This window comes from Lithobates pipiens, unplaced genomic scaffold (genome assembly GCF_037356315.1).
Source record: "Lithobates pipiens isolate NorthernLeopardFrog02 unplaced genomic scaffold, aLitPip1_a1.2 Scaffold_17, whole genome shotgun sequence".
Lineage (NCBI taxonomy): Eukaryota > Metazoa > Chordata > Amphibia > Anura > Ranidae > Lithobates > Lithobates pipiens.
This window is the reverse complement of record NW_027507755.1, coordinates 7664848-7691355: the sequence shown is the minus strand read 5'-3', so window position 1 is coordinate 7691355 and position 26508 is coordinate 7664848. Positions and strand designations below refer to the sequence as shown.

Genomic DNA, 26508 nt, shown 5'->3' with positions numbered 1-26508 from the left:
ATTGATCCCCCATTATGTGAGCTAGCACCTGTTGACACACTGGGCCTTATTTCAGAAAGGACAATCCACTTTACAGTACAAGGCCCAGTGTGTCAACAGGTTCTAGCTCACATAGTGGGGGATCACCTACTTTAGTTGTGAGGAAGGGGTTGCACCCACAAAACACGTACATTGATATCCCATGACGGCAGATAGCACATGTTGACAGTGCTTCAGGCTCGTACTTGATTCCTCACATGCGTGAACTTTTGTGCACGGACTTGTGTACACACGCTCGGAATTTCCATCAACATAGTTTTGTCGGTGAACATTTGTTGAAAGTCCGCCAACAAATGTTCGATGGAGTATACACACGGTCGGACTTCCTAACAACAAGCTCAAATCGGACCTTTCCCTTCGGAAAGTCCGACTGTGTGTACGTGGCATTACTCTTTCCAAAATGTAAAAAAAAAAGTTTTGCCTGTAGTTCTACTTTAACCACTTGACCACTGGGCACTTAAACACCAGACCAATTTTCAGCTTTCTATACTCTCACATTTTGAATGACTCAGTCATGCAACACTGTACCCACATAAAATTTTTGTCCTTTTTTTCACACAAATGGAGCTTTCTTTTGGTGGTATTTAATTACCGCTGGGTCTTTTTTTGTGCTATAAAAGAAAAAAGACCGAAAATTCTGTAAAAAATTAATTTTTCTTTGTTTCTGTTATAAAATTTAGCAGATTAGTAATTTTTCTTCATAAATTTTGGCCAAAATTTATACTACTACATATCTTTGGTAAAAATAAGTACAAATTGGTGGATATTATTTGGTCTTTGTGAAAGTTATAGAGTCCACAAGCTATGGTGCCAATATCTGAAAATTGATCACACTTGAAGGACTGACGGCCTATCTCATTTCTTGAGACCCTAACATGCCAGAAAAGTACAAATACCCCCCAAATGACCCCTTTTTGGAAAGAAGACATTCCAAGGTATTTAGTAAGAGGCATGATGAGTTTTTTGAAGTTGTCATTTTTTCCCACAATTCTTTGCAAAATCAAGATTTTTTTTTTTCCTTTTTTTTTTTCACAAAATTGTCATATTATCAGTTTATTTCTCACACACAGCATATGCATACCACAAATTACACCCCAAAACACATTCTGCTATTACTCCCGAGTACGGCGATACCACATGTGTGAGATTTTTACACAGCGGGGCCACATACAGAGGCCCAACATGCATGGAGCACCATCAGGCGTTCTGGAGCACCCAGGACAATTCTGACATTTCTCTCCTACATGTAAAAATCATCATTTATTTGCTAGAAAATTACATAGACTCCCAAAACATTATATATGTTTTTTTTTTTTGTTTTTTTTTTAGCAAAGACCCTAGAGAATAAAATGGTGGTCATTGTAACTTTTTATCTCGCACGGTATTTGCGCAGCAATTTTTCGAACGCTTTTTTTGGAAAAAAAAAAACAGTTTTGTGCTTTAAAAAAAAAAAAAAACAGTCTGTCTCCGGAGTCTAGGCGAGGCGGGCCTATACCAAGCCTCACACTACAGTTCAGGAGGGCGCTGGAAACCAATGGCGGACCTCATGGACCCTACGGGCCCGTTTGGCCTGGATTTTCTGAGGACTCTCCAATTGTCACATTTTCTTTCCACAATTCCGCCTCCCAATGTGGACGCCCAGACGCTTACGGCCCTGGAGGTGCTATGCACTGACACGGGTACCATACCTCACACACTTTCGCTGACATATAACCTTTTAAATGCCCCCTCAGTAGACTTTGCACCCCCGGGATTACTTAATTGGGAAAAAGAACTAGTTTGCCAATTCAATGCCTCCATGAGGCACCGTATTCTTAGATTTACGCACAAATCCTCAATATGTGCCAAGATCCAGGAAACCAATTACAAAATCCTTTCACGTTGGTATAGGACTCCCTCGTTACTCCACCAGTACTACCCAAATACACCGGACCTGTGTTGGCGTTGCCACACCGATAAAGGGACAATGTTGCATATCTTTTGGTCATGCCCGAAACTAGCGCACTTCTGGAAAGTGGTGCGTGAGACCGTACAACAATTCATAGACCAGCCCATCACAGACGACCCAGCATTTTTTCTCTTACACGCCTCCAACATCCCTGAGAGGAAATATCAGAAATCGGTGATTCGCCACCTGCTTGACGCAGCTAAAGCCTGTATACCACTTCAATGGAAATCGGCTCTTCCGCCGACCATTGACCTCTGGCTTCGCAAGGTGGAGGACATCAGAAAAATGGAGGACCTTATCCTCACAGCACAACATAGAGAAGAGGCCTTCACTAAAACCTGGCAGGGCTGGACTGTGTTTATATATTCAGCTGCGGGCCAGGCCCTGAGAGGGTCTGACACATAATACTGCGGAACGAACCGATAGTAGGCTGAGCTAAGGGTTCGTAGATATAGATCCCGTATATGCGCATCTGATCAGATTTCCGCACGCTCTATGTTCGTGTGTCCCACCGCTCCCCACCTTTTTTCCTTCCCTTCACCCCCCACCCCTCTCCCGCTACCTCTCGCATACTTTCTGCTCTCCCGCTCCTCTCCTTTCCACCTGCCCCCCCCGTTTACCTCCTTTTTTCTTTCTCTCTCCTTCTCGCTCTATTCCCCCCCCCCCCCCATATAACCGAGTAGAGGCTCCTTTAAAATGACCTTGGGAGGTGTGCCCACGAGACAGTGATAATCTGCTGAATTCCACAAAATTGGTATTAACGGTTTTTGATATTGATATTAATGTTAGCAGAGACTTGTTGTTGTACCACCTGTTTTGCCTGCTACTCTGTTAGACACGTGGAATGTTTGTATCTTGTTGGTCTATGTGGACCCATCTCCTGTTATAAATAAACAATTTAAAAAAATAAAAAATAAAAAAAAAACAGTAAAGTAAGCCCAATGTGAAAGATGAAGTTACGCTGAGTAAATAGATACCTAACATTTCACCCTTCAAAATTGCACATGCTCGTGGAATGGCGCCAAACATCGCTACTTAAAAATCCCCATAGGCGACGCTTTACTTTTTATTTTTTTACTGGTTACATGTTTTGAGTTACAGAGAAGGTCTATGGCCAAAATTATTGCTCTCGCTCTAACGTTTGCAGCGATATCTCACATGTGTGGTTTGAACATTGTTTTCATATGTGGGCGGGACTTGTGTATGCGTTCGCTTCTGCATGCGAGCACATGGGGACTGGGGCGCTTTTAAAAAAAAAAAAAGTTATTGTTCATTTTACTTTATTTATTTTAGTTTGACATTTTTTTCCCAAAAATAGATTTTTTGATCACTTTTATTCCTATTACAAGGAATGTAAACATCCCTTGTAATAGGAGTATGGCATGACAGGTCCTCTTTACAGTGAGATATGGGGTCAATAAGACCCCACATCTCACCTCTAAGCTGGGAAGCCTAAAATAAAAAAAAAATAAAAAAAAAAAATTCTGTCTTTGATCGTATTGGTGAGTCGGTAGAAGCACCAGAGGGCGGCAGAAGGTGGGGATGTCCCCTCTCGCCTCCTGTAAGAATGATCAAGCAGTGGAACAGCCGCTATGATTGTTGTTATGGTGTAGACTATTGCCGGCTGAAAAAGCTGATATCTGAACGATGCCTGTAGCTCCACCCATCATTCAGATATCCCCGCACAAAGTCAAGGACATCATATGACGGCCAGCGGGCGGGAAGTAGTTAAAATGCATTTTTTTTTTTTTTTTAACACAAAGTTGTCCATTTATACAATATTTGTAACGCATAGCAAAAATGACACCCCAAAATAGATTCTCCTACTCCTCCTGAGTACAGCGATAACACGTGTGTGTGTGTGTGAGACTTCCACAGCCTGGCAACATACAGAGGCAGAGTACAGCCAAGCATGGTTGAGCATGGCTGGGTATCACCGGGTATGGCTGGATATTACAGACTATGGCTGGGTATTGCAGAGTATTGCTGAGTATGGCAAATTTATGGCAGGGTATTGCAGGCTATTGCAGAGTATTGTCAGGGCATTGCAGAGTATTGTCAGGGTATTGCAGGGTTAATTGTCAGTGAGCAGCGCTGTGGGCACTACAGATCCAACCCACAGCGCTACTGGCACCGATCTCTCCCCTCTCACTTTACCGATCGGTACAGAGAGGGGAGAGAGGAACCGGCGTCATAACATGACACTGGTTTGTTTACAAATGACTGCTCCGTCATGGAGCGATCACAAGGTAAACGGCCGCGATGAGCGGTCACGGATGGTCTCGAGTGCGTGCCCCAGAGCGGAATTCTGGGAGGACGTCATATGACGGCCTGCCAGAGTTAAGCAACCGCCCTGTAGCCGTCATTCCTCACTCTGTGAGGCCAAAAACAGAACTAATTAAAAGCTTGTGTACCTTTTTGGGCTTGTTCACACGGACGATAGGCGGCTGAGCCACCATGGTGGACCTTTACCTTTCCCTGCATCCCCCCCCCCCCCCACATTTGGAGATATATATCTATATATCGTGTGTGTGTGTGTGTGTGTGTGTGTGTGTGTGTGTGTGTGTGTGTGTGTGTGTGTGTGTGTGTGTGTGTGTGTGTGTGTGTGTGTGTGTGTGTGTGCCACGTGTTCTGCCACTGTGGGGGGGCCCCCAGACAAGCATGAAAGACTTCCGGTCCGGCGCCTGATGTACTGACCGCAAGGATGGTGAGCTCTAACACCGCCGGTAATGACTTCTGGTAGTTGCTCCAGTGACTGGCTCCAGGCTTGTGTGAGAAGTTTCAGGTCTCCAATGCTACGATTACCCTGTATAGCAGCAGCATCTCTCCCTCGTCCTGCCTCACATACAGATTAAAACTCCCTTCCCCCTCTGCCTCGGCTTGGCTGTCACAGACAGAAGGGGGGGAGAAAAGACACAGCACTCAACGGGATGGGACATGCTGATTAAGGTTCGTACTGACTCTGAATGCTCGGCACTTGCAGGGAAGGAGGGGCAGGGAAGGGAGCTAGTTGTCAAAGGAGGATGCTTGCTGGGTGCATTGTGAAGTTTGCACTAGATGGTTACAGTGCAATGTGCAGTATGCAATGGATGGGTACTGCTGTGCAACAAGCAGCATGCACTGGATGTGTGCTGTGTGACAGGCAGTGCACTTTGGATCAGGGCAGTGTGCACAAGAGTGGTATATTGCAATATGTAGTGAGCACTGAATGTGCGATGTGCACTCGATGGGTGCCATGTAATGTGCAGTGCGCACTGGATTTGTGCAGTGGATATGCCATGTGCACTGAATGGGTGCACTGCGCACTAGTGTGGCAGTGTGCTTGGATTTGTTCAAGTTGTGAGGGAAGCATACTTGCAGTGATTCGGGGGGATACGATGATGCTGTATGTGCAAGGGGGCACTTTGGGAGCAGACAGAACTTGTGCTAGAAGGGGGGTTAAATAAAAAATATGACCCCCCCCCCCCCCCCCAGCACCAGTTCTCTCTGCTCCTAAAATGCCCCCTTGCACATACAGCATTCTCTTATCCCCCCAAATCACTGCAAGTATCCTTTTCTGACAACTTTCTCCCTCCCCCCTTCAAAGAGAGTCTGTCTGCTATTGAGGAGATGATCATGGTTTCTGGGATTCCGGGCACCTTGCTAGAGATTTGGGGTAATCACTGCAGGACTCAAGGCCAGTTCACACCACGAATCACAAAGGAACGCACTCTGCATTTTTAAGCCATACACATGCCTTCCAGGTGCTGTGCGATTTCAACCCTTTAATTTGAATAGGCTAAAATTGTGTTGGTCTGCACCAAGAGCTGTCCATGTGCTACTTTACAAAACGCACTGCAACTGGATTGCATGGTACTGCTGGCCATACAATATGGTGCAGGCATTTGCAACCGGCATTTGGGGAGTCATTAAGTTGACAACCTCTGCAGATCGCTTTGGCAGTGCATTTTGAATGCAGTGTGGGAAACGCAGGTTTCCCTCAAGGCATTCTGGTGTGAACAGACCCTTAGTCCAGACACACAGGATTTCATTTGTATCTCAGGAAGGTCACACCAAAACCGGGACAGTTTAGAAGTATGGATTTGTATTAGAAGTAGAGAGGATTTGTGTTTTGGGGGGTTTGTACTGGGAAGGGGGATTTGAGTAGTAGGATTTGTGACAGAACTGAGGAGAATACTTATGCTGGCATGGAGGGAAAGAATTTAATGCTGGGGGAGTTTGACCCAGGATGGTGGGAAAGGGTTGTACTGGAAGGGAGGACCTGGGGGACAGGATCTGTGCTAGAAATTTGCGAGAGGATTTTTGCAGAGAGGGTGATTGGGTGGGGGTGGATTTGTACGCGTTGCACCCCATCACAAATACAGGCGTAATGTCAAAGAGGTTAGAATGTGAAGTGAGGGTGGGGGGTTGCATTGTGGAGGGAAGAGGGGTGGCAGGGCTTCAAAAATCAAAATGCACCTTCGCCTTTGTAGCCAAAAATTCTTGCATTGGCTCAGCTGGTACTGATAACCGCTGCCCAACTTGCCCCCCGCCACTCCCCATTGCTGCTAGCCCAATGCTGCCAGTCTGACCTTCCATCCTCCATTAGTGCCCTTAGTGTGAGCCACTTTCTGTCAGAGCTCTCCTCCTGCACCACTGTGGGTCATGTTCCTGGGGTCAGCAATGGATATGCTGGTTCTCCTGTCATGGGTGATCTGCTGAGGGTCCGCTCACTGAGCCTGTCAGTAACATCCTTTTTAGAAGCCTTTCAAATGCTGGCAGTGCAGCTCTTACATACCAGTAAAATCAATAACATTTTATGACACTACCTAAATACAGGTGGTACACAATGGCAGATCTACCAGGGTCACAAAGGTTGCACTTGCGACCCTGGTGTTCTGCCACGGTGGGGGTGGGCCCAAGATGGCAGAAAGGGGGCAAATGTGGGACCGTAATAAAGGGCCCCGGGACGAGAGGTGGGGGGGCCCTTCACGATTTCTTGCATCGGGGCCCTGAAGGTTGTAGTTACGCCTCTGTGTGTGTGTGTATATATGTATGTATATATATATATATTTCTCCAAATCTATATAGATATAGATAGATAGATAGATATATAGATCTGCAAAATGTGCCCTATGGCCAGTCTGAGCCTGCCTGACACCCATAAGTGGCGCTGGTCTGACACCCTCCCAATGTGTGGCACCCAAGGTGGACCACCCCCACGTTGGTACGCCATTGCTCCCACACCATTATACCCCCACCACCAGCCTGAAACATTAATATGGCAGGATAGATCCATGCTTTCATGTTGTTTACACCAAATTCTGACCCGACCATCCGAATGTCGCAAGCAATGTTTTTCAGACCAGACAATGTTATTCCAATCTTTTATTGTGCAATTCTGGTGATCCTGTGAGATTTGTAGCCTCAGTTTCCTGGTCTTTGCTGACAGGAGTGGCGCCCGGTGTGGTCTTCTGCTGCTGTAGCCCATCTGCTTCAAAGTTCGATGTGTTGTGTGTTCAGAGATGGTATTCGGCATACCTTGGGCGTAACAAGCGGTTATTTGAGTTAATGTTGCCTTTCTATCATCTTGAACCAGTATGCCCATTCTATGACCTCAACAAGGCATTTTCACTGGATATTTTCTCACCATTCTCTGTAAACCATAGAGATGGTTGTGCATGAAAATCCCAGTAGATTAGCAGGTTTTATAATACTTGGACCCAGGGCCGTCTTTAATATTGATTGGGCCCTGGGCAAAAATTTGCTTGGGGCCCCCCTCCCCCCATGCAGTTTCGCTCTCCACCTTCTCTGAGACATACAATAAATAGCAGCTAGACTTAAAATCAGTTTACTGTATCAGATCAGGCAGCTATTGCGATTGGTTGCCAGAGGTTACAGCATATCATTACTGCTTACTGACTGGTTGCTAGAGGTTACAGCACATGATTTTGGCTTGTTGATTGGCTGCTAGAGATTACTGTACAGTAATACTGCTCACTGGTTGCTGTAGGTTACAGCTCATCATCTCCTCACTGCAGGGGGCATGATATACATATGAATGCTGCCTTATTTACATATCAATGCAGTTGGCCTCAGCTATTTACATATGCATGTCACCTAGGGTTGCCACCTGTCCAGGATTCACCCGGACAGTTCGGGTTTGGAATCATGCGTCCGGGTTTTAGACTGCCTGAAACCCGGACACATTATTTAGACTGGACTATGGCTTCCCAGCAGGGTTGCTGGCTGCAGTTGTCTAGGCTGAGAGTGTCTGTTACACTCTTTCACACTGCCCAAAGTCAGCACTAACAATCCACCCCCAAACACACACACAGACAGGAGAGGAGAGAGGGCTCGATCAGCACCTCATCCCCCTACCCCTCTGTGTCTGCCCACACTCCAAACCCCGGTGATGTGCCTCAGAAAAGGAAAGTTGGGGCCAGAAATTTAAATTCAGCAGCCTCGGATACATCTGGATGAGAGGTGCTGACTGCCAAGGGGTGAGTGAGCTCACCATCCATCCCTGTCTGTCACTGAAGTCTCCCCCCTTCTCTCTCCTGCCTCTGAGTGAGTACATTAAGGTAAATCAGGGTTCTCAGAGCACCCCTTGTATCACAGTTCCCCTTTACACCAGAAGCCACAGTGTTCCCCCTTACATTAGAGTCCTCTCTGTACATCAGAGTTCTCAGTGTTCCCCCTTAAATCAGAGCTCTCAGAGAATTGCTTATGTTAGAGTCCCCAGAGTTCTCCCTTACATCAGAGTCTGCAGAGACCCCCCTTACAGTGAAAGAGAACTCTGCGAGTTCAGATGTAAAAGGGGAACTCTGTGGACTCTGATGTAAAGAGGGACTCTGCAAGTTCAGATGTAAAAGGGGAACTCTGTGGACTCTGATGTAAAGAGGGACTCTTGTTATTAACTTCATATGATTAGAAATGTTATTTAATGGCAAAATATATATAAAGTTTATACTATAAAAAAAAATTGGCGTGCTCCGCTAAAGTGTTCGGATTTGACTTGAAGAAAAGGTGGCAACCCTAATGTCACCGCTATTTACATATGAATGCTGGTTATTTACATGTAAACACAGGGTCTGCAGGTGAGTCACCTGTACACAACAACAGGACTAAAAACCTGAAGGGACAAGGGCATGTAAACTGGGATAGTTGGCAAGTATGAGGCAGCTGCTTTGGGCCCCACAACAATGACAGGGCCCAGGGCAGCTGCCCCTTTTGCCCTGCCTTAAAGACGGCCCTGCTTGGACCAGCCCGTCTGGCACCAACAACCATGCCACGTTCAATGTCACGTACACCTCCTTTCTTCCCCATTCTGATGCTCGGTTTGAGCTTCAGCAAGTCGTTTTCACCATGTCTAGATGCCTAAATGCATTGAGTTGCTGCCATGTGATTGGCTGATTAGCAATTTGTGATACCAAGCAATTGAACATATGTACCTACCTATACTAGTACAGCTCTCCTATAGATGATGGGTATGGTGAGTATGGTGGGTGATATGCTCCCCAGTACAGCTCTCCTATAGGAGGATGGAGATGATGGGGATGATGGGTGACATGCTCTCCTATAGGAGGATGGGGATGATGGGTATGGTGGGTGACATGCTCTCCTATAGGAGGATGGGGATGATGGGTATGATGGGTATGGTGGGTGACATGCTCTCCTATAGGAGGATGGGGATGATGGGGATGGTGGGTATGGTGGGTGACATGCTCTCCTATAGGAGGATGGGGATGATGGGGATGGTGGGTATGGTGGGTGACATGCTCTCCTGGGTATGGAGTGTGTCTGAGCAGATCTATGTGAATCAGCGCTTCAATCACGGCTGTGCACACAGGTAATCTGAGCCTGACAATAGAGGGGAGGAGACACGCCCTCTGTCTACTCTCTGCCCCGCCCCTCTCCGCACACCTCTACAGCGACAGGCCGGGTGCCGCCCCGCCTCTCCCTCACGCCCGCGCACGCCGCCCAGCCTCCTCGGGAGCGCGCCCCAGGCTGTGCCGAGCACTTGTCAGTGTGCGGGGCTCGGTGTGCGGGGTGACTGAGCGCGCTCTTTGTTGTCACCCGAATCCAACATGGCCATCGCCCACATCGCCACCGAGTACGTCTTCTCCGACTTCCTGCTCAAGGAGCCGCCCGAGTCCAAGTACAAGGGGCTGAGACTGGAGCTGGCCGGGGACAAGATCGTCTCCTGTATAGGAGTGGGGCTCCCCCTCCTCCTCATATCACTGGCCTTCGCCCAGGAGATCACCATGGGTGAGTGTGACACCCCCCTGTCATCTGTCATCCCTGTCCTCACCTGTCATCCCTCATCCCAGTCCTCACCTGTCATCCCTCATCCCAGTCCTCACCTGTCATCCCTGTCCCCGGTGTCACGTCCCCCTGTCATCCCTGTCCCCGGTGTCATGTCCCCCTGTCATCCCTGTCCCCGGTGTCACGTCCCCCTGTCATCCCTGTCCCCGGTGTCACGTCCCCCTGTCATCCCTGTCCCCGGTGTCACGTCCCCCCGTCATCCCTGTCCCCGGTGTCACGTCCCCCCGTCATCTCTGTCCCCGGTGTCACGTCCCCCCGTCATCCCTGTCCCCGGTGTCACGTCCCCCGTCATCCCTGTCCCCGGTGTCACGTCCCCCCGTCATCTCTGTCCCCGGTGTCACGCCCCCCCATGTCATCCCTGTCCCCCGGTGTCACGTCCCCCCATGTCATCCCTGTCCTCACCTGTCATCCCTCATCCCAGTCCTCACCTGTCATCCCTGTCCCCGGTGTCACGTCCCCCTGTCATCCCTGTCCCCGGTGTCACGTCCCCCTGTCATCCCTGTCCCCGGTGTCACGTCCCCCTGTCATCCCTGTCCCCGGTGTCACGTCCTCCTGTCATCCCTGTCCCCGGTGTCACGTCCTCCTGTCATCCCTGTCCCCGGTGTCACGTCCTCCTGTCATCCCTGTCCCCGGTGTCACGTCCCCCTGTCATCCCTGTCCCCGGTGTCAAGTCCCCCTGTCATCCCTGTCCCCGGTGTCACGTCCCCCTGTCATCCCTGTCCCCGGTGTCACGTCCCCCTGTCATCCCTGTCCCCGGTGTCACGTCCCCCTGTCATCCCTGTCCCCGGTGTCACGTCCCCCTGTCATCCCTGTCCCCGGTGTCACGTCCCCCTGTCATCCCTGTCCCCGGTGTCACGTCCCCCTGTCATCCCTGTCCCCGGTGTCACGTCCCCCTGTCATCCCTGTCCCCGGTGTCACGTCCCCCTGTCATCCCTGTCCCCGGTGTCACGTCCCCCTGTCATCCCTGTCCCCGGTGTCACGTCCCCCTGTCATCCCTGTCCCCGGTGTCACGTCCCCCTGTCATCCCTGTCCCCGGTGTCACGTCCCCCTGTCATCCCTGTCCCCGGTGTCACGTCCCCCTGTCATCCCTGTCCCCGGTGTCACGTCCCCCTGTCATCCCTGTCCCCGGTGTCACGTCCCCCTGTCATCCCTGTCCCCGGTGTCACGTCCCCCTGTCATCCCTGTCCCCGGTGTCACGTCCCCCTGTCATCCCTGTCCCCGGTGTCACGTCCCCCTGTCATCCCTGTCCCCGGTGTCACGTCCCCCTGTCATCCCTGTCCCCGGTGTCACGTCCCCCTGTCATCCCTGTCCCCGGTGTCACGTCCCCCTGTCATCCCTGTCCCCGGTGTCACGTCCCCCTGTCATCCCTGTCCCCGGTGTCACGTCCCCCTGTCATCCCTGTCCCCGGTGTCACGTCCCCCTGTCATCCCTGTCCCCGGTGTCACGTCCCCCTGTCATCCCTGTCCCCGGTGTCACGTCCCCCTGTCATCCCTGTCCCCGGTGTCACGTCCCCCTGTCATCCCTGTCCCCGGTGTCACGTCCCCCTGTCATCCCTGTCCCCGGTGTCACGTCCCCCTGTCATCCCTGTCCCCGGTGTCACGTCCCCCTGTCATCCCTGTCCCCGGTGTCACGTCCCCCTGTCATCCCTGTCCCCGGTGTCACGTCCCCCTGTCATCCCTGTCCCCGGTGTCACGTCCCCCTGTCATCCCTGTCCCCGGTGTCACGTCCCCCTGTCATCCCTGTCCCCGGTGTCACGTCCCCCTGTCATCCCTGTCCCCGGTGTCACGTCCCCCTGTCATCCCTGTCCCCGGTGTCACGTCCCCCTGTCATCCCTGTCCCCGGTGTCTCGTCCCCCTGTCATCCCTGTCCCCGGTGTCTCGTCCCCCTGTCATCCCTGTCCCCGGTGTCTCGTCCCCCTGTCATCCCTGTCCCCGGTGTCTCGTCCCCCTGTCATCCCTGTCCCCGGTGTCTCGTCCCCCTGTCATCCCTGTCCCCGGTGTCTCGTCCCCCTGTCATCCCTGTCCCCGGTGTCTCGTCCCCCTGTCATCCCTGTCCCCGGTGTCTCGTCCCCCTGTCATCCCTGTCCCCGGTGTCTCGTCCCCCTGTCATCCCTGTCCCCGGTGTCTCGTCCCCCTGTCATCCCTGTCCCCGGTGTCTCGTCCCCCTGTCATCCCTGTCCCCGGTGTCTCGTCCCCCTGTCATCCCTGTCCCCGGTGTCTCGTCCCCCTGTCATCCCTGTCCCCGGTGTCTCGTCCCCCTGTCATCCCTGTCCCCGGTGTCTCGTCCCCCTGTCATCCCTGTCCCCGGTGTCTCGTCCCCCTGTCATCCCTGTCCCCGGTGTCTCGTCCCCCTGTCATCCCTGTCCCCGGTGTCTCGTCCCCCTGTCATCCCTGTCCCCGGTGTCTCGTCCCCCTGTCATCCCTGTCCCCGGTGTCTCGTCCCCCTGTCATCCCTGTCCCCGGTGTCTCGTCCCCCTGTCATCCCTGTCCCCGGTGTCTCGTCCCCCTGTCATCCCTGTCCCCGGTGTCTCGTCCCCCTGTCATCCCTGTCCCCGGTGTCTCGTCCCCCTGTCATCCCTGTCCCCGGTGTCTCGTCCCCCTGTCATCCCTGTCCCCGGTGTCAGGTCCCCCTGTCATCCCTGTCCCCGGTGTCAGGTCCCCCTGTCATCCCTGTCCCCGGTGTCAGGTCCCCCTGTCATCCCTGTCCCCGGTGTCAGGTCCCCCTGTCATCCCTGTCCCCGGTGTCAGGTCCCCCTGTCATCCCTGTCCCCGGTGTCAGGTCCCCCTGTCATCCCTGTCCCCGGTGTCAGGTCCCCCTGTCATCCCTGTCCCCGGTGTCAGGTCCCCCTGTCATCCCTGTCCCCGGTGTCAGGTCCCCCTGTCATCCCTGTCCCCGGTGTCAGGTCCCCCTGTCATCCCTGTCCCCGGTGTCAGGTCCCCCTGTCATCCCTGTCCCCGGTGTCAGGTCCCCCTGTCATCCCTGTCCCCGGTGTCAGGTCCCCCTGTCATCCCTGTCCCCGGTGTCAGGTCCCCCTGTCATCCCTGTCCCCGGTGTCAGGTCCCCCTGTCATCCCTGTCCCCGGTGTCAGGTCCCCCTGTCATCCCTGTCCCCGGTGTCACGTCCCCCCCCCCCCTGTCCCCCGGTGTCACGTCCCCTCCCCCCCCTGTCCCCCGGTGTCACGTCCCCTCCCCCCCCTGTCCCCCGGTGTCACGTCCCCTCCCCCCCCTGTCCCCCGGTGTCACGTCCCCTCCCCCCCCTGTCCCCCGGTGTCACGTCCCCTCCCCCCCCTGTCCCCCGGTGTCACGTCCCCTCCCCCCCCTGTCCCCCGGTGTCAGTTCCCCCCCCTGTCCCCCGGTGTCACGTCCCCCCCCCCTGTCCCCCGGTGTCACGTCCCCCCCCCCCCCCTGTCCCCCGGTGTCACGTCCCCTCCCCCCCTGTCCCCCGGTGTCACGTCCCCCGGTGTCAGTTCCCCCCCCCTGTCCCCCGGTGTCAGTTCCCCCCCCCCGTTCCCCGGTGTCACGCCCCCCCCCCGTTCCCCGGTGTCACGCCCCCCCCCTGTCCCCCGGTGTCACGTTCCCCCCCCCCCCCCCCTGTCCCCCGGTGTCACGTTCCCCCCCCCCCCCCCTGTCCCCCGGTGTCACGTTCCCCACGCCCCCCCCCCCCTGTCCCCCGGTGTCACGTCCCCCCCCCCCCTGTCCCCCGGTGTCACGTCGTCCCCCCCCTTCATCCCTGTCCCCCGGTGTCACGTCCCCCCCTTCATCCCTGTCCCCCGGTGTCACGTCCCCCCCTTCATCCCTGTCCCCCGGTGTCACGTCCCCCCCTTCATCCCTGTCCCCCGGTGTCACGTCGTCCCCCCCCTTCATCCCTGTCCCCCGGTGTCACGTCCCCCCCTTCATCCCTGTCCCCCGGTGTCACGTCGTCCCCCCCCTTCATCCCTGTCCCCCGGTGTCACGTCCCCCCCTTCATCCCTGTCCCCCGGTGTCACGTCCCCCCCTTCATCCCTGTCCCCCGGTGTCACGTCCCCCCCTTCATCCCTGTCCCCCGGTGTCACGTCCCCCCCTTCATCCCTGTCCCCCGGTGTCACGTCCCCCCCTTCATCCCTGTCCCCCGGTGTCACGTCCCCCCCTTCATCCCTGTCCCCCGGTGTCACGTCCCCCCCTTCATCCCTGTCCCCCGGTGTCACGTCCCCCCCTTCATCCCTGTCCCCCGGTGTCACGTCCCCCCCTTCATCCCTGTCCCCCGGTGTCACGTCCCCCCCTTCATCCCTGTCCCCCGGTGTCACGTCCCCCCCTTCATCCCTGTCCCCCGGTGTCACGTCCCCCCCTTCATCCCTGTCCCCCGGTGTCACGTCCCCCCCTTCATCCCTGTCCCCCGGTGTCACGTCCCCCCCTTCATCCCTGTCCCCGGTGTCACGTCCCCCCCGTCATCCCTGTCCCCGGTGTCACGTCCCCCTGTCATCCCTGTCCCCCTGTCATCCCTGTCCCCGGTGTCACGTCCCCCTGTCATCCCTGTCCCCGGTGTCACGTCCCCCTGTCATCCCTGTCCCCTGTCATCCCTGTCCCCGGTGTCACGTCCCCCTGTCATCCCTGTCCCCCGGTGTCACGTCCCCCTGTCCCCCGGTGTCACGTCCCCCTGTCCCCGGTGTCACGTCCCCCTGTCATCCCTGTCCCCGGTGTCACGTCCCCCTGTCATCCCTGTCCCCGGTGTCACGTCCCCCTGTCATCCCTGTCCCCTGTCATCCCTGTCCCCGGTGTCACGTCCCCCTGTCATCCCTGTCCCCGGTGTCACGTCCCCCTGTCATCCCTGTCCCCCGGTGTCACGTCCCCCTGTCATCCCTGTCCCCCGGTGTCACGTCCCCCCCCCCCCTGTCCCCCGGTGTCACGTCTCCCCCCCCCCCTGTCCCCCCGGTGTCACGTCGTCCCCCGGTGTCACGTCCCCCCCCGTCATCCCTGTCCCCCGGTGTCACGTCCCCCCTGTCATCCCTGTCATCCCTGTCCTCAGTGTAATGATAGAGGTACATATGGATGGGAGTGAACTGTGCAAGACCCAGAGGGGCCCTCCCTGTACCCCCCCATGTCATCTCTGTCCCTGGTACAATGATGGGGGTACTTCAGAGCTGGGAGTGAACAGAGCCAGGCACAAACAGGGCTCTTAGATCTTTTTCTCTGTCATGTCTATCCTGGGCACAATGATGGGAGTACTCTGGTGCTATTCTGGATCCCCACTGTGTGCCTCCTGTCATCTCTATCCTCAGTGTAATGATATGGGTGCTCTAGGGCTGGGAGTGAACTCTGCCAGACACAGAGGAGTCCTCCCTATACACCCTACATATTTCTGTCCCTGGTACAGTGACAGGGTACTCGAGAGCTGGGAGTGAACAGAGCCTGGCACAGTGGGTGGCACAGTGGTGTAGTGGTTTGCACTCTCACCTAGCAGGTCGAATCCCAACCACGACACTACCTGCCTGGAGTTTGCATGTTCTCCCTGTGCCTGTGTGGGTTTCCTCTGGGTGCTCTGGTTTCCTCCCACGCTCCAAAGACATGCAGGTAGGTTAATTGGCTTCTGTCCAAAATTGGCCCTAGCATATGAATGGGGAGCTTGCATTGTGGGCTCCTTGAGGGTAGGGACTGATGTGAGTGTGCAATGTACAGGGATAGGGACAATTGTCATCTCCATCCTGGGTGCAATGATGGGGGTACTCTTGTGCTGGAGGTGTGCTATGCTGGGTCTTCTCTGTGTGCCAACCCATCATCTCTATCCGCAGTGTAATGGTGTGGGTACTGTAGAGCTGGGGGTGAACTGTGCCCGATCCAGAGGGGTCTTTCCTGTGTGCCCACCTCTCATCTTTGTCCCTAATGATAGAGATACTGCAGAGCTGGGAGTTGGCTGCGCAAGACCCAGAGGGGCCCTCACTTCTCATCACTGCCCCTGGTAAAGTGATGGGGGACTCTAGTGCTGGGAGTTAGCAGAGCCAGGCACAAAGGGGGGCCCTGGATCTTTCCTGTCTGTCATCTCTATCTATTATACAATGACATGGGTACTCCTGTGTCTGGCAGACTGCATGCCAAGCCCTGAACGCCCCTGAGTCTGTCATCTCTATCCTGGGTATACAGATGGGGTACTCCAGGGTTGGGAGTGTACCCTGCCAGGCAAAAAGAGGTGTCCTCTGTCTTTCATCTCCATTGCGGGTGCAATGACAGGAGTTCTCTGGGGCTGGGATTGACCTGAGTTATCTTCTCTGTGTGTTCACTTGTCATCTCTATCCTGGGTACAAAACAAGGGTACTCCAGGGCTGGCGGTGCAATCTGCCAGACACAGAGGCGTCCTGGATCTTCTCTGTATTCTGGTGCAATGTCGGGGGTACTCTGGGGCTGGGAGTGGACTGTGTGGTCATCTCTATCCTGGGTGTAATGACGGTGACTTTGGGGCTGGGAGAGAAGCATGTCTGATACATAGGAGGATCCTGGAATCTCCCACTTTGTCATCTTCATCCGTCGTGTAATGACAGGCATAGAGCTGGGATTGTCAAATATGGCTCTGATCCCCTCCATGTCTGGGCACACCGTCCTATATATATATATATATATATACAGTGCCTTGCCAAAGTATTCGGCCCCCTTGAACTTTTCAACCTTTTGCCACATTTCAGGCTTCAAACATAAAGATATAACATTTTTATTTTTTGTGAAGAATCACCAACAAGTGGGACACAATTGTGAAGTGGAATGAAATCTATTGGATTTTTGAAACTTGTTTTAACTAATAAAAAAATGAAAAGTGGGTCCGTGCAAAATTATTCGGCCCCCTTGCGTTAATACTTTGTAGAGCCACCTTTTGCTGCGATTACAGCTGCAAGTCGCTTGGGGTATGTCTCTATCAGTTTTGCACATCGAGAGACTGAAATTCTTGCCCATTCTTACTTTCAAAACAGCTCGAGCTCAGTGAGGTTGGATGGAGAGCGTTTGTGAACAGCAGTTTCTCTTTCCACAGATTCTCGATTGGATTCAGGTCTGGACTTTGACTTGACCATTCTAAAACCTGGATATGTTTATTTGTGAACCATTCCTTTGTAGATTTTGCTGTATGTTTGGGATCATTGTCTTGTTGGAAGATAAATCTCCGTCCCAGTTTCAGGTCTTTTGCAGACTCCAACAGGTTTTCATCCAGAATGGTCCTGTATTTGGCTGCATCCATCTTCCCCTCAATTTTAACCATCTTCCCTGTCCCTGCTGAAGAAAAGCAGGCCCAAACCATGATGCTGCCACCACCATGTTTGACAGTGGGGATGGTGTGTTGAGGGTGATAAGCTGTGTTGCTTTTACGCCAAACATATCGTTTTGCATTGTGGGCAAAAAGTTGGATTTTGGTTTCATCTGACCAGAGCACCTTCTTCCACATGTTTGGTGTGTCTCCCAGGTGGCTTGTGGCAAACTTTAGACGAGACTTTTTATGGATATCTTTGAGAAATGGCTTTCTTCTTGCCACTCTTCCATAAAGGCCAGATTTGTGCAGTGTACGACTGACTGTTGTCCTATGGACAGACTCTGCCACCTCAGCTGTAGTTCTCTGCAGTTCATCCAGAGTGATTATGGGCCTCTTGGCTGCATCTCTGATCAGTCTTCTCCTTGTCTGAGCTGAAAGTTTAGAGGGACGGCCAGGTCTTGGTAGATTTGCAGTGGTCTGATACTCCTTCCATTTCAAAATGATCGCTTGCACAGTGCTCCTTGGGATGTTTAAAGCTTGGGAAATCTTTTTGTATCCAAATCCGGCTTTAAACTTCCCCACAACAGTATTACGGACCTGCCTGGTGTGTTCCTTGGTCTTCATGATGCTCTCTGCGCTTTCAACAGAACCCTGAGACTATCACAGAGCAGGTGCATTTATACAGAGACTTGATTACACACAGGTGGATTCTATTTATCACCATCAGTCATTTAGGACAACATTGGATCATTCAGAGATCCTCGCTGAACTTCTGGAGTTTGCTGCACTGAAAGTAAAGGGGCCGAATAAATTTGCACGCTCCACTTTTCAGTTTTTTATTTGCTAAAAAAGTTTAAAATATCCAATAGATTTCGTTCCACTTCACAATTGTGTCCCACTTGTTGGTGATTCTTCACAAAAAATAAAAAATTTATATCTTTATGTTTGAAGCCTGAAATGTGGCAAAAGGTTGAAAAGTTCAAGGGGGCCGAATACTTTGGCAAGGCACTGTATATATATAGGATGGGGTTGAGTCCTTGTATCATGTATTGATTGGGGTTTAATTATTGGATGGGGTAGAGTTGATGCATTATATAATTATTTTAACTTCTATGTTGAATGAGGTTGAGTCCTTGTATCATGAATTGATTGGGGCTTTTTCATTGGGTTGAGCCCTTGCATCATGTATTGATTGGGGCTTCGTCTTTGGATTGGGTTGAGCCCTTGCATCATGTATTGATTGGGGCTTCGTCTTTGGATTGGGTTGAGCCCTTGCATCATGTATTGATTGGGGCTTCGTCTTTGGATTGGGTTGAGCCCTTGTATCATGTATTGATTGGGGCTTCGTCTTTGGATTGGGTTGAGCCCTTGCATCATGTATTGATCGGGGCTTCGTCTTTGGATTGGGTTGAGCCCTTGCATCATGTATTGATTGGGGCTTCGTCTTTGGATTGGGTTGAGCCCTTGCATCATGTATTGATTGGGGCTTCGTCTTTGGATTGGGTTGAGCCCTTGCATCATGTATTGATTGGGGCTTCGTCTTTGGATTGGGTTGAGCCCTTGTATCATGTATTGATCGGGGCTTCGTCTTTGGATTGGGTTGAGCCCTTGCATCATGTATTGATCGGGGCTTCGTCTTTGGATTGGGTTGAGCCCTTGCATCATGTATCGATTGGGGCTTCGTCTTTGGATTGGGTTGAGCCCTTGCATCATGTATCGATTGGGGCTTCGTCTTTGGATTGGGTTGAGCCCTTGCATCATGTATCGATTGGGGCTTCGTCTTTGGATTGGGTTGAGTCCTTGCATCATGTATCGATTGGGGCTTCGTCTTTGGATTGGGTTGAGCCCTTGCATCATGTATCGATTGGGGCTTCGTCTTTGGATTGGGTTGAGCCCTTGCATCATGTATTGATTGGGGCTTCGTCTTTGGAGTGGGTTGAGTCCTTGCATCATGTATTGATTGGGGCTTCTTCATTGGATTGGGTTGAGTTCTCACATCATGCTAGTGTCTAGCTCAGTCATCCTGATTAGTGTCAGAATTAAACTGGAGACACTGCATGTCCTGTACTTGTCTTTGGACCATTTGTTGGTTTATTGCTGGATTTTGTATTTGCATTTTGTATGACAGGGGCCATGTGGAAGTAAACTTTTTATTTATTTTTTATGGTTTAAAGCAGTATATCTAGTAGTAGTCAAATTCTACTGAATGTGTTCTGTAATAGGGCTGCAACTAACGATTATTTTCATAATCGATTAGTTGGCCAAATATTGTTTCGATTAAATCGGTTAATAACCTTTAAGAAAAAAAAAAAAGTGGGTCAAATTGACATTCATTTTCAACCAGTGACGGGAAAATTAGGAAATAATAGGAAACATCTTAGTCAAAGGAGTTTTCAGACAGTGTATGTGGTTTTCGTTCAGAAATCACATTCAATTTAAAAACAATGTTAAAAACAAGTGAAAATTTCAAACAAAGATTTTTCGTCTGAATATTCTCATCTGAAAATCGATCCGTGAGGCCAGCATAAGGCTCGGTACACACCTATGCAGTTTGCTTTTGATCTGTTTCTGTAGTACTTTTTGCTGTGCGTTTAGATTTTTGCGCACGTGATTTTACTGACATTTTAGCATTTTTTTATTTTTTTTTGTGCAGATTAAAAAACACAAATTGCTGCAAAAATGCATTACATGCTTTTCTGCAGCTTCTCCATTGAAGTATATTGAACCAAAGAAGCACCGCTTTGTGTTAAAAGTCCCTGACCCTTTCAGATGTGAACGTGTCCCATAGGAAACCATGGAAATGAACTGTAGTGCATTTCTGCAAAAAGCACCAATAAACACAAAAATGTGAACCAGGTCCAAGACGCTTAGTAACATAATGGGGTTAAAAAAAACTCAAATTTAGCGCTTTATAGTAGAAAAAAAAGCAGATAATCACTACTGTAAGGGGTTCATTTCTTTTTTTACTGTAGAACGGTGAAAGTAATATTTACAGTAGCGATTATTTGTTTTTTGTACTATAAAGGGCTAATTTTAGTTTTTTTTAACCCCATTATGTTACTGGCCGATTAATCAATTATGAAAATAGTAATTGATTCATTTCATACTCGATTAGTTGTCGATTAGTCGTTTCAGCCCTATTCTGTAATGTTGAAGCCTTGCCACTACTGATCTAAGTACCTTCTTCAGTTTTAATGAGCGTTCAGTGATTTTTAAAGCCCCATTTCTTAAAGCGGGGTTCCACCCTAAAGTGGAACTTCTGCTCATCGGAACCCCCCCCCCCCCCCCGTGTCACAATTGGCACCTTTTCAGGGGGGTGCAGATGCCTGTCTAAGACAGGTATTTGCACCCACTTCCGTGCATAGACTCCCGCGGGAGTCTATGCTGTTTTCTGTCCCACCGCGCTGTCTGCTGGGGGACACACACGGGTCCCAGAGACAGCGCAAACCATTCCCATTGCGCTGCGTGACTCGCGCATGTGCAGTAGGGAACCGGGAAGTGAAGCCGCAACGCTTCACTTCCTGATTCCCTCACCCAGAATGGCGGCGGCAGCAGCCAAGATCCGATCGATCGGTCTCGTCTGCCGACATCGCTGGATCCTGGGACAGGTGAGCGTCCATTTATTAAAAGTCAGCAGCTGTAGTATTTATAGCTGCTGGCTTTTAATATATTTTTATTTTTTCCACTGGAATCCCTCTTTAAAGTATTTACACTTCCTGATAGCACGGCGAGGCTCATCCCGATCATGTTACTTCCGGTTTCTGTCTGACCGCGGTGGGGGGAATGCATGCCGATCAACACAGCGCGAGCGGGGCGGTTATTCCTTCCATTACCTGGTGATAGATGCTTTAAACCTTCAGTGCCAAGGAAAGGCACCTACTAATGTAAGCGCCCATTTGGCATATGTTTTTAAAACAATTTTTTTTTAATTAAACTGTATCGCGCTATGCTCCTGTTTTTTTTTTTTTTCTCTCCCCAACTATCACTGCGGTGGAGTATTAGCAACACTATTTACAGCGCCCCCTATCATTATACACCCCATTTCTTAAAGTATGTTTTCCAACATTAAACCTGTTTTTACTGAATACCCCCAGATGTGTTTTCTTATCTGAAACCCTCCCTGGCACCCGTAGGTTTATTTCCAGCACCCCTTGCTTCTGCATAAGCTTTTAGGTTTTTTCATCAACTAAAATGCTTCTATTTATTTTATTTGCCAAAATTATATTACAAAGTTTACCTCAACGGAAGTACCCAGTGGGGGTATATATGCCATTGACTATATTTTTTTCTTTAAGGATCAAACCATGCAAAAGAGCAAATATTTTTTTTATTTTTTTTTTTATATTAATGTTGCAAAGTTGCACCACCTATGAGTATTCACTTCCTTTTTCCCTTAGTAAGGATGTTGGCGCCTGCACCCGGAGCCGAGGGTAGGCTTTGGGTGAGGACATCGCGGGCTCCCTGGACATTGAATTGTCCTTATATTAAAAGTCAGTATCTGTAGTAATTTATTTATTTATTTCCTCAGGCGGACCTCCGCTTTAAGGAGCTGAAGGACCCATTTACAGCCTTGCATTATGGTGACGTGTTGCATGCATTGTGGTGTCATTCATTTTCATTGTTACCCCAACGCATGCAGACAATTCGTGTTACAAATTTTGTCACATGTCTGATTTACGGAAAGTTTTTGCACATTGCCTTAAAGCAGAATTAAACGGCTGTGTGTGTGTATATAGCGCAAAAAAAGTAACGAACGCTTTGAAAACGCATCAGATCTCGATGGGGAAAAATATGCTGTATATCTTTACTGATATGGATTGGTTAATGTGTGATGGAAATGAAAAGGGTCAAGACACTCTGAAAATCAAAGTGAAATGATGCAGCAGGCTAGTCCATTTTGGTGAAATTTCATTGCAGCAACTCAAAATGGTTCTCAGTAGTTTGTATGACCCCCCCCATGTGCTTGTATACCGTATTTTTCGGACTATAAGGCGCACCGGATTATAAGGCGCACTAGCAACGACCGGCTGATAAAATGGATATTTCCATATATAAGGCGCATCGGACTATAAGGCGCACCGGATTATAAGGCGCACTAGCAACGACCGGCTGATAAAATGGATATTTCCATATATATAAAGCGCACCGGACTATAAGGCGCACGGTCGATTTTGGGAGAAAATTTAGGCTTTTACGTGCGCCTTATAGTCCGAAGGTTTACGTCAAGATGACAGATACTGTTAACAAAGAACTCCAGCGATGTCAACAGGTCATATATAAGGCGCACCGGACTATAAGGCGCACGGTCGTTTTTGGGAGAAAATTTAGGCTTTTACGTGCGCCTTATAGTCCGAAAAATACGGTACATGCCTGACCACGTCAGGTGACCTCCTAATGAGACAACGGATGGTGTCTTGGGGCATTTCCTCCCCAGATCTCCATGGACCGGGGCATCACTGAACTCCTGGGCAGACTGAGGTGCAACCTGGCGGTGTCGGATGGACCGAAACATAATGCCCCAGAGGTTTTCTATTGGATTTAGGTCAGGCAAGCATGGGAACCATTCAATGGTATACATTCTTTCATCCTCCAGGAACTGGCTGCATACTCTCCCCACATGAAGCCGGGCGTTGTCATGCACCAGGAGGAACCCAGGACCCACTGCACCAGTGTAGGGTCTGACACTGGGTCCAAGGATTTCATCTCGATACCTAATGGCAGTCAGGGTGCCATTGTCTAGCCTGTAGAGGTCTGTGCGTCCCTCTATGGCAGGGGTCTCAAACTGGTGGCCCTCCAGCTGTTGCAAAACTACTAGTCCCATGAGGCATTGCAGGGCTAACAATTACAAGCTTGACTCCCACAAGCAGAGGCATGATGGGACTTGTAGTTTTGTAACAGCTGGAGGGCCGCCAGTTTGAGACCCCTGCTCTATGGATATGCCTCCCCAGACCAGCGCTAACCCGCCACCAAACCAGTCATGATGAGCGGTGTTACAGGCAGCATAACATTCTCTGTAGATTCTCCAGACCCTTTCACGTCTGTGACATGTGCTCTGGGTGAATCTGCTCTCATCTGTGAAAAGCATAGGGTGCCAGTGGTGAACATGCCAATTCTGGTGTTCAAAGGCAAATGTCAATCGAGCTCCACGGTGCCAGGCAGTGAGCACAGGGCCCACTAGAGGACATCGGGGGCCTCAGGCCACCATCATGAAGTCTGTTCTACACCAGTGGCCTGCTGGAGGTCATGTTGTAGGGCTCTGGTAGTGCTCATTCTGTTTCTCTTTGCACAAAGGAGGAGATGCCAGTCCTGCTGATGGGTTCAGGACCTTCTACGGCCCTGTTCAGCTCTCCTAGAGACTGCCTGTCTCCTGGAATCTCCTCTGTGTTCTTGAGACTGTGCTGAGACACCACAAACCTGACAATGGCGCGTATTAATGTGGCATCCTGGAGGAGTTGGACTGCCTGTGCAATGTCTATAGGGTCCAGGTATCGTCTCATGATACCAGTAGTGACACTGACCCTAGCCAAATGCAAAACTAGTAAAAAATAAATAAATAAATAAACTGTCAAGAAAGACGAGTAGGGAAAAGAAATGTGAGTGACCTCCACCTGTAAGACCATTCCTGTTTTGGAGGTAGTCTCATTGTTTCCCATCTAGGGCACCTGTGACAGTGTCACTGATCTCTGCTCCCTGTAATCGGGAGTGGTGATCAGTAACGTGTCACACACAGCTCCCCCCCCCCCCCCCCCCACAGTTAGAATCGCTCCCTAGGACACACTTAGCCCCTACAGCGCCACCTAGTGGTTAACCCCTTTACTTCCAGTGACCTTTTTACAGTAATTAATGCAGTTTTTTTAGCATTGATTGCTGTATTAATGCCAGTGGTCCCAAAAATGTGTCAAAAGTGCTCGATGTGTCCGCCATAATGTCGCAGTCACAGTAAAAATCGCTGATCGCTGCCATTACTAGTGTAAAAAAAAATAATTAAAAAATATATCAATAAAAATGCCATAAAACTATCCCCTATTTTTTTAGACGCTATAACTTTTGCGCAAACCAATCAATAATCGCTTATTGCATTTATTTATTTATTTATTTTTTATTTATTTTTTTTAACAAAAATACGTTGAATACGTATCAGCCTAAATTGAGGGGAAAAAAATGTTTTAAATATTTTTGGGGATATTTATTATAGCAAAAAGTAAAACCTTTTTTTTTTTTTTTTTTTTCAAAATTGTCGCGGTTTTTGTTTATAGTGCAAAAAATAAAAACCGCAGAGGTGTTATCGAATACCACCAAAATAAAGCTTTATTTGTGAAAAAATAAAAAGGAAGTCACTTTTGTTTGGGAGCCACGTCGCACGACCACGCAATTGTCAGTTAAAGTGACACAGTGCCGAATCACAAAGTGCCCTGGTCATTAAGGGGGTAAATTCTACCAGGGCTGAAGTGGTTAACAACCCCCTCTGCTACTTAACTGACCAGATCAATATCTCAGGCATTTAATTGACTTGATGCTATACTCTGATTTAAAAAGTGTTCCTTTAATTTTTTTGAGCTACAGAATGGGGAAGTGCCTATGTAAACAAGGCATTTCCCCGTTCTGCCTTGTGTCATGAGAGATCACTGCTCCTTATCATCAAGAGCAGTGATTGCTGTCGTGTGAGTGGAAGCCCACCCCCCCCCCCCCCCGTTAGAATCACTCCCTAGGACATGTTTAACCCCTTGATCGCCCCCTAGTGTTTAACCCCATTCCCTGCCAGTGTTATTTACATAGTAATCTGCGTTTTTTATAGCACTGATCGCTGTATAAATGACAATGGTGTCAAAAGTGTCTGATGTGTCCGCCATAATGTCGCAGTCACGATAAAAATTGCAGATCGCTGCCATTACTACTAAAAAAAAATAATAATAATAAAAATGCCATAAAACTATCCCCTATTTTGTAAATATAATTTTTATTTTTTTTTAATCAAAAATAGGTATTCTTCTACATATCTGCCTAAACTGAGGAAGAAACTTATTTTTTATTTTTTTGGGGGGGGGCGGGGGGATATTTATTATAGCAAAAAGCGCCTATTGACCAACTCTATTGACAACTCAAATATGAACCAGTTCAGCAGGAATTTGAGGAAATTTGAGCCAAGGGTAACCCTGAAGGCACCACTCAACTCCACAAAAGTAGATTTTAAACTTGACTGAACCAGGTGAAAATGTATTTTAATTTTTTTTATTTTAGGTACTTCTATAGCGCTGTCAATTTACGCAGAGCTTTTACTTAACCCTATCCTCCAAGGAGCTCACAATATAAGGTCTCTAACTCACATTCACACATATACTAACCACTTGACAGCTGGGCACTTTAAACCCCCCTCGTGACCAGACCAATTTTCAGCTTTCGATGCTCTCCCACTTTGAATGACAATTACTCAGTCATGCAATACTGTACCCAAATTAATTTTTTGTCCTTTTTTTTTCATACAAATAGAGATTTTATTTGGTGATATTTGATCACCTCTGGGTTTTTTATTTTTTGCGCTATAAATTAAAAAAAGACTGAACATTTTGAAAAAAAAAACGCATTTTTCTTAATTTCTGTGATTAAAATTTTGCAAATTATAAATTTTTCTTCATAAATTTTGGCACAATTTATACTGCTACATATCTTTGGTAAAAAATAACCCAAATTAGTGGATATTATTTGGTCTGTGTGAAAGTTAGGGCGTCTACAAGTTGTTGTGGTGCAAATCGTAAAAAAAGAATCACACCTGATGTACTGGTGGTCTATCTCATTTCTTGCAACCCAAACAAGCCAGGAAAGTACAAATACCCCCCAAATAACCCTTTTTTTGAAAGTAGACATCCCAAGGTATTTAATAAGATGCATGGTGAGGCGTTTGAGGTTATAATTTTTTTCCCACAATTTTTTGCAAAATGAAGATTTTTATTTTTTTTTCCCACAAAATTGTCATTGTAATAGGTTATTTCTCTCACATGGCATGTGTATCTCAC

The 26508-nt window shown here is 49.7% G+C and overlaps 1 protein-coding gene across 1 annotated transcript in view; it reads left to right on the top strand.

Annotated features, from left to right (window-relative positions):
* The first annotated feature begins 9941 nt into the window (after positions 1-9941).
* PANX1 (pannexin 1) overlaps positions 9942-26508 on the top strand; it is a 100066-nt gene continuing 83499 nt past the window's right edge. Inside the window, exon 1 of the mRNA XM_077484970.1 lies at positions 9942-10237. Coding sequence (XP_077341096.1) covers positions 10057-10237 — 181 coding nt within the window. The 5' untranslated portion in view covers positions 9942-10056. The remainder of the gene's footprint in view (positions 10238-26508) is intronic.